This window comes from Crocuta crocuta, unplaced genomic scaffold (genome assembly GCF_008692635.1).
Source record: "Crocuta crocuta isolate KB4526 unplaced genomic scaffold, BGI_CrCroc_1.0 scaffold234, whole genome shotgun sequence".
Lineage (NCBI taxonomy): Eukaryota > Metazoa > Chordata > Mammalia > Carnivora > Hyaenidae > Crocuta > Crocuta crocuta.
Window position 1 is genome coordinate 1,508,875 of NW_027529647.1, and position 8,748 is coordinate 1,517,622.

At 53.7% G+C, this 8,748-nt stretch overlaps 1 protein-coding gene across 1 annotated transcript in view; it reads left to right on the top strand.

Annotated features, from left to right (window-relative positions):
• Positions 1-4,905: 4,905 nt before the first annotated feature.
• Positions 4,906-8,748, top strand: part of TRAP1 (TNF receptor associated protein 1) — a 48,480-nt gene continuing 44,637 nt past the window's right edge. The window contains exon 1 of the mRNA XM_077762760.1: positions 4,906-5,030. Coding sequence (XP_077618886.1) covers positions 4,906-5,030 — 125 coding nt within the window. The remainder of the gene's footprint in view (positions 5,031-8,748) is intronic.

Here is an 8,748-nt window from a genome sequence, read left to right on the forward strand (position 1 = left end):
TGTATTCTGTTCTTTAAGATCCCTGTAAGAATGTTTAAGGTTTTTATTTATTTATATATATTTTTGGAGTCTGTTCTTTGTAAGACATGATTCTGGTGGATTGCTCATGGCGGAGAGGCGGTGACCACGGGCCTGGGGGCCCATGCCGAGGCCCGGGGCGGCGTTCTCTCTGCAGGGCCTGAGGAGGCGAAGCTTGGTGATGGCCTCATGTACTCGGTGCCCTACGGGCATCGTCAACCACAGTTAGGGGTGCAGATGGGTCTGAACAGCACTTTGCCTCCTGTCCTCCTCCCCAAATCCTTGAGAAAACCCAGAGATGGGATGCTTCCTGTTGTTTGCAGCAGGCCCTCCCCCCCTTCCTGTATGCAAACCCCAGAATTGATGCGAANGCTGCACGCTGGGGGCTCCTGCCCCAGGCTGGCCTGCAGGGCTGGGCTGGGCAGAGAAAGCTCTCCGCTTCCTCCTCCACCCTCTAGAGACTGGGAGGTGCCCTAAGACCATGGAGGGCAGTGCTGCGGTGAAACGGGACAGGCACTTTGGCCACGTGGTTCCCCTCCCTTCCCCGCCCCCCCCACTCCAGTATCAGATGCCCTTACCAAGAAGGTGACACTTGAGGCCCTGGATGCTGTAAGCATCACGTCTCAGGGGCAGAGCCCCTCCAGGGAGCATGCAAGTTCGCCTCCNACCCAGATAGCTTCTCTTTTGGCCTGTCTTCACAGAGATAATTTCAAAATACTTGATTTGGGAATCTAAATTTGTGGAAATTTTCTATTTTCTAAAACATTAGCTCTAGCACAGAGCTTCCCCGTAGATTAAGCCAGTCCTCAGCACTGCCAACCAACCCCTGCCTCCGCCGCATGCCTGAGAGGGAAGGCAGGGCCACCGCCCTCCAGTGGCCATCTGGCCATCCTTGCTCTGCCTGCTTGCTTCTCGATTCTGGGACCCTCTTCCAAAGCACCCTCGCCACTGACAGTACAACCCTGAGCCCGTGTTCAGGCAGAAGCAATGACCTGTTTGGGTCCCTGGAGGAGCAGCTCCAGGCCCATGGCACTTGTGCAGGGTGGCCGTTTCATGCAGTCGGGGGAGGGGGGGCATCTTTTTCAGGTCCTCCTGGAATCCAGAACTGTGTGTACACATCTCATCTTTTTGGAGTCCATGTCCTGTGCGATCTGCCAAAGGATGCGGCTGCGGGTGTGTGGTCTGTGGACGCCAGTCCCGCGCTGGGTGTAAGGAGGTTTCTGTAAGCTGCCAAGCCCCGGCACTGTGTCTCATGCTGTATACTAAAGAGGAGAAGAAAAAGTCCTATATTTGTGATCAAAAAGAGGAAACTTGAAATGTGCTGGTGTTTATAATAAAAGCTGGTAAAACTGCTTGGATTCAACGATGGTCCCAGTTGGCTAATGACCCTTAGAATTGGCCTAGCTGCTAGTCTTCATAAGATCCAAGGGCCTGGGCTGAGTGTGTCCAGTACATGTGTTTGATTATGTTCCTAAGAACTTAGCATGTTAGAAATAGGAATAGGATGTAATTTCTGGGATATGAGGCCGGCCTAGTGTGTTCTGTTGATAAGATCTCAGGCTGTAGATGTAACTTTCTCCTCCACCCCCTACTGCTACAAAGATTCTGTTTAAGTCAGAACGTGCTTCAGGCCCAACATGGGGAAAGTTAGCGGCTCTGACAAAAGAAGGTCTTTTGATGGAGGAGCTGAGTGCTTGCTGGTCACCAGCGTGCCTTTGGGAAGCCCTTCGCCTAAGGACAGTGCTGAGAAGCAGGCATGGGGATGGGGACAGAGTCCACTTGGGCTCCGAAAGCTACCCTGCACCTTCCGGGATGCCGCGTTCATCCCACTGGGTTACCCAGGTGTAATTTCAATGTGTAAAGTCAAGAGTAGGGAAATGGGAAATTTGAGTGAATGTAGCCTCCAGGCTAGAGGACAAGACAGGAACTTTGGTGAGTCAAGAAGGCAGAGTGGTGTTTTTGGTGCACTGGCGCCTCCCTACAGAGGATTTACCAGGCTGTGTTGACTATGGCCCCAGAGTGAGATGGCTTCACCCAGCGGAGAATCCACAGGCGCTGACCGAACTTGCTTGGGGTGATTCAGGCAAGTTTGAGAGGCGATAGGCGAGCAGGAAGCGAGCTCGTGGGACATGAGGTTCTGCAGTGTCTCGGTGGAAGGACAGCCAGTGGGCACGTCGCATGGCAGTACCCAGGAGCTGGGGCCCGGGCTGTGAGTGAGCAGGCGTGGGCCGCTCAGCCAGAGCCACACGCTTCACCCCTGGGCCCAGAAGGAGCTTTTCTCCACTCCTGGTTCCACAGGCTCACCTAGAACTCACTTTTGGGGAGACCTCAGGGAAGGGGGGCATTACGATAGCTCATAACCCCTCAAACATCACAGACAGTAAGTGGTAACCAAGTCCTCACACAGAACTAAGTGGGACTTGGCCTGCCTGTGTCTGGTGCCCACCGGCTCACTGGGCATCAGCCTAATGTCCACAGCTTTAAGCTCCGAGTGTCCAGTGACCGAACCAGCGCCTGAAGAGGGCCGTTACTGACGTGGGCCTTACTCTCTGGGCCAGCAACAAAGAAACCTCTTCTTGGGGCGCCTGGGTGGCTTAGTCGGTTAAGCGTCCGACTTTCGCTTAGGTCATGATCTCGCGGTTCATGGGTTCGAGCCCCGCGNCCTCTTCTGAACAATGTTTCAAGTGAGTCTCTACCGGCATATCAACAAAGTTCAGACTAAAAGATCCATAAGGCTAGTAGTGATGTTTAGAGAATGTCCCCAGTAAGGGCGGGGACCCTGTGTCTGCAGGTCCTTTAGGAAAATGTCCAGAGAGGTCCTCCTTGGAAGGATGGCAAGGGGACGATGGCTCCCTGCACCCTGACCCTTCCTGTGTCTTTCCAGGACCCCTCATGTCTGGCACAGGTTTGAGGGCCTCAGAAGAGGGAGGATTGTCTAATGTGCTGCCATGGGGGGTTGTATGGAGCCAGCTCCAGGGAGGGAGAGTCGTGGGGCCCAGATGCTTGCGTCATGGCTGTGCTCCCAAAGCTGGGAGGACAGAGAAAGGGGCAGCAGGCTTGAGAGAGGCCAGGGACCGTGCAGGAGGCATTCAGAGTCGCCTGGTGCTCAGCAGCCAGAACCAGCGCCCCCAGTGAGGGCTGGACCTCCACAGGCAGAAGCGCAGGGGACGCCCCGAGCTTCCAAGGAGGCCAGTTCTCACTGTTCCCAACCCTCTAGACACTTGAGTTCTGGGCTCCGGCTTCCTGGGCGAGGAAAGGGGGTTCTCTTGTGGGGAGAGGGCAGGAAAGATGAGATCGGGTCCCACGCCGAGGCCCCTTCCCCTCCAGAACAGGCAATTTCAAGGATGCACAGCTGCGGCTTCTGGTTGTCCATGAAATAAGCAGGTCCAGGACAGCACATCGCCATCCCTGGCGCGCAGACGCCTTAGCTGGGATCTCGCTGACGTTCTGATGTAGTAGGTCTGGGCCCAGGGGGTGGGCAGACCTGAGGGGTTTTTTTAAGGGTAATTTTTTTTAAGTTTACTTATTTTATTTTGAGAGACATCATGCACAGGAGGGGCAGAGAGAGAGAATCCCAAGTAGGTTCTGCTCTGACAGCACAGAGCTCGAGTTGGGGGCTCAAACTCACAAACCATGAGATCATGACCTGAGCCAAAGTTGGATGCTTAATGGACTGAACCACTCAGGCGCCCCAGCTTCTGAATTTCTAATGAGCTCCCAAGTGAGTCCTGGCTCTCAGTCTACACTTTGAATAACAAGGCTGTAAGAGGACCATCTTGACTTTGAAATTGCCTTAGTCTTTTTTTTCTTAAAAGATTTTTTTAAAATGTTTGTTTATTTTTGAGAGAGAGAGTGGGAGTGGGGGAGGGGCAGAGAGGGAGACAGAATCCAAAGCAGGGTCCAGGCTCCACGTTGTCAGCACAGAGCTTGATGTGGGGCCCGAACTCACGCACTGTGTGATCATGACCTGAGCGGAAGTCGACCGCCCAACTGACTGAGCAACCCAGGCGCCCCTTCATACAGATTTTTTTAAAGTAATCTCTACACCCCATGTGAGGCTCGAACCCACAACCCCAAGAGCTGCACGGTCCACAAACAAGCCAGCCAGGCCTCCCTCAACTGCCTTAGTTTTAATATTCACAATAAACATGGTGCAGGGAAAGGGGGTTTGGTCAAGTGGTTCTTTGGCCTCCTTCACAGCATTCGTTCCAGGCTGGCATCTTCTAAAAAAATAAGTAAATAGGGGCGCCTGGGTGGCTCAGTCAGTTGAGTGTCCAACTTCGGTTCAGGTCATGATCTCCCGGTCTGTGGGTTCGAGCCCCACATCAGGCTCTGTGCTGACAGCTCAGAGCCTGGAGCCTGCTTCAGGTTCTGTGTCTCCCTCTCTCTCTGACCCTCCCCAGCTCGCTCTCTGTCTCTGTCTCTCAAAATAAAGACATTAAAATGTAATAAATAAATAAAATAAAAAAATAAAAAAACCAAGCTGGCATCTTCTGTCCCCTTTGTCCTCAAATTCCTGAACAAGTGCCTGGCGGCCTGAGGTCCCCTGGACGGGACAGGAGTTAGGGCAGAGCCCAGGGGACAAAGAGGCACAGGAAGACGTCCTGACTGTGAAGTGCACTGTACAAAGTGCGGGCGGTGAGGAGAACACACAAGGGGGTGCCATCACACTTGCTTTGCCACAGACGCAGGGGGAGTGCCCTCCTCCCCAGCGGGTCTTCCAGGTGACGAAAATGCTTGTGCGCCCCTTGGAGCAAGTGCTGGGATCAGTCCCATCCTTCCTGTTTCCTGAACACCCAACCCTCCGAAGACACCTGGCTGACACTGAGACCACGGCCCCCTCTGACCTGTCCCTGGCAGCGCTGGCAGCTTCAGGGAAAGCGCCGGATGGCTCGCGTTTCCACCCTGTCCTCCGATGCCCCAGCGGAGCGAAGAATCCTGACGGAGGGGACCTCTTCATACCTGCAGAGATGCAGTCTCGGTGACGGGAACCTGCTCGGGCCTGATGCCAGGTGCTGCTCAGGATCCCACTGGGACTGGGCCTCTGGCTGGAGTAGCAGCGCTCCGTGGCATCCCGGCCACGGCCCGTCCAGAGGGGTGGCAGGACTTCCCTGGCACGGAACAGACATGGAGAGGGGCCCTGCAGCCACCAGGAAGCCATGCTGAGCAGGGAGAGGGGCCGCGGGCAGGCAAGGCGTGGTAATGGTGTGTCAGGGTGTAATGGTGGCTCTAGGAATTCCAGGGCCATCGCCTGAGCCGAAAGGCACACGTGCCCACGCACCCAACCGAGCACGGAATGGACTGGCCTCTTCACGCTGGAGAGTCTGTCACACCACACTAATTTTTAACTTGCAAACCATACACGCAACGGATTTTGAGTTTGGGTGGACATCTTTTATTCCAATGCCTACGGTGACCTCATCCATACATGGGGGTGGGGGGGGAATGTGATCTGAGTACTTTGCCAGGACAGAAAGGATCTTTCCAAACATGCCCTCAGGGTTAGCTCTCCAAGTGGTATCCCCCTGTGGAAGTTTCTAGGAATAAAAGCAGTGGGAGACATGGCTGCCTCCTTCACCCTGCCTTCCCCTGAGCCACACATGCGCAGAAGAGAACCCACCGGTGACACTTTGTGGTCAGCTCTCTTATATTATGATGCTAGACAGGGAGGCTAAAAGCCCACTAGGTGGGGCACAGACCATGTTCGTGGGATTGCCGAGGGCAGCCCGCCTAATGGGTGGCCAGGAAGTCTCAAGAGGGGCCTGGACCAAATGCCAATGCCACAAGGCATGAAAAGGGACAAAAGCCTTGGGTCCAATCACTCCTGAAAGTTTGGGGGATCTGTGGAATTAACTTGTGACGTTTCCAATGTCTTTGAATGGTGGAATTAAAAGTGGACACTGACAAAGCAGAAGAAACCATTTGGAGAAAAAGCCTCAGAGTTACCCAATGAAATGAGAAAGGTTCTAGTTAGTTCCAGGCCAGGTCCTGAGTGGCTATACCTGCCTCCACAAAGGGCCACAGGTCTTGCTTCCGGCCAGATCCCACCATCAGCATGTGTACAAGTAGGCGTCAGGGCCTGGGCTCTTGGCAGATATTGTACTGTCGTGGGCAGGTCTCTGAAGTTACCAAGAGGTTGACATTCATCAAACACACCAAGATGGCTGTTGAGTGAATGAGCATAAGACTGTGCTTATGAGTTCTGACCCACGCTGAGTTGGTGTCAAGTCCTACGAAGGACTTTAAGAGATGCCTGGATGGCTCAGTTGGTTAAGTGTCCAACTTCAGCTCAGGTCATCATCCCATGGTTCATGAGTTCAAGCCCCACATCGAGCTCTGTGTTGACAGCTCAGTCTGAAGCTTGCTTCGGATTCTGTGTCTCTCTCTGCTCCCTCCCCGCTCGCACTCTGCACCTCTCTCTCTCTCTCTAAGTAAATTTAAAAATCCCGTCATCTTTGAGTCCTTTCCTAGACAAAGAGCACCCTATAGCCATGAGATTCTCTCCTCGGAACTCTTGGGATGTTGCCTGATGAGGGAAAAACATGCCCAGAAGTTGGTGCCTTGAACAAAGGAAGAAAAAGGGAGAAACTTGTATTTGTTTTTCCTTTTCAGTGAACATTAAAAAAATATGGTAAAATCTACAGAACATAAAAAAGAGTCGGCCGTAACTATTTTCAAGTGTGCAGTTGAATGGTATTAAGTGCATTCCCGTTGTTGCACATCTATCTCCAGAACTCTGTTCATCTTGCAAGACTAAACTTCTATCCCCATTAGACACTAACTCCCCGTTCCTCCTCCTGCCAGCGCTGGCTCCCACCCTTCTACTTTTGGTCTCTCTGAATTTGACAATTCAAACTGCCTCATGTTAGAGGAATCATACGGTATTTGTCTCTTTGTGTCTGGCTTATTTCATGGATCATAATGTCCTCAAAGTTCATCCGTGGTGTGGAAGATGTCAGAAATGCTTCCTTTCTATGGTTAATAACAGTCCATTGCATGTATATTCCATGCTGTGTGTGTCCATTCAGCTGTTGGGCACTGGCGTTTCTTCTACCTTCTGCCCACTGTGAATAATACAACAGGCATATCTCATGGCCCTCAGCTCACTCCAGGGGAAGGCAGTGACCTCTGGAGAAGGAACTGGCAACCTCCGTGGTGGTCAGGAGACCCAGAGGCCCTCTCCTCTCTTGCCTCTCTCTGCCCCGCCCCCCCCCAAGCAAGGCCCTGCCAGTCTCCTTCATCAACTCAATCTGTACATCTGTAATCATTTTTTTCTTCTTCCCTTTTCCGTGTATGCATAGGGGCTGACATCTGCCCAGGCCCCCTCAAGAGTTGGTTTGGACCCCCAGGAACCTTAAAAAGCCACAGTTCCCTGGGCTCCCAGAAGACTGAGTATCACAGACATCTGTAGCTGAGGTGATTCCTGAAGCCTACAGGCCAAGAGAGGACAGGAGGCCTTGCTAGGTCTGTCTGGAACCTGGTAGGTTTGCCCTCCACAGACCCTGGGTCCTGTTCTTGTTTTTTAATTTAAACTTATCTTTTATTGAAGTATAGTTAACAGCAGACATCCCTCATCCTTAACTGAAGTGTAGGTTTCCCCCTCCTGAAATAAAAGGGCTCCCCAGCCTAGATCTATTGACTCACAGACCAATGTGTCAACTGCTACCAAAGGGATGATTTCCTGAATGAACAGCAAAGGCAATGGGAGGTGGAGACCCCTCAATTCTCCCAGAGTGGCTGCAGTGACATACTGGGAACGCCATACTGGGACAGGCTAGTGTTTCTGGAAGGTGGTGGAAGGAAGGAGAGAGGCAGGGGTCAGATTATGCAGGGCCTGGAGGCAGAGGGGGTTTGGAATTGACTGCAAGTGTGCAGGGAAGCCACTGGAAGACAGAGACTGAGGCTTGTACGGTCCAGCTGCTGTGGGGCTTGCCGGTCTTCCTCCAACATGAGAGAATTCCTGGCTCTTCCAGCCTAATCTGCCCGCTTCACTGACAATCTTAGTTGCTGAAGCCTGGCACGTGGGGCTCAACCTTGACACCTTCCACCTGGAAGAATCCCTGAAGCGCTCCATCCCAGCGCCACCGACTATGTCCCGGCTCCGGGGGTGGAGAGGCTCTCTTGCGCTTTGCAGCCCTGGGCACAGCCCAAGTCCTTCGTTTCTGCAGTTTTTTGTTCCTGAGCCTCCAAATCACGTGGGGAGCCGCCCGGGTACGTTGTGCGCCGTGGCGCTCAGCAAGAAGGGGCGTTGACGTGGGCAGAAAAAGACAGTCACAGGCCGAGGAAGCGCTGCCGGGCGTGGGGCCTGAGGGCAGCAACTCAGAGAGTGGGCGCAGCACAAGGTGCGGCGCTGCTGAATCACTACGTTCCATGCCTGGAACTTTGTGTGTCAACCACACATGAAAGGAGTTGTGGTCTCCTGGGTTCACGTTTTGCAGTGAAATCCACCCCATCTCTTTTTCCGCCCGCCTTCCAGAGCCGGCGGCCCCAGACTTGTCAAGACCCGGGAAGGTCCAATGCTTCCATCCCGACGCCGCCTTTACACACCCTCGGGGTGCGTGCGGGCGTCGGCCCCATTTAAGGGATGCACAATGTAAGGCCCAGCAGGCGAGCCAGGGCCCCGAGGCCGCGCGCACGTCCCGTCGCCCTTGACAACACGACACAAGGTCACTGAGGGCCCGCCCCCAGGCCCGACTGTCCCCGCGCTGGCCAGCAGCGCCCGCGCCTCAC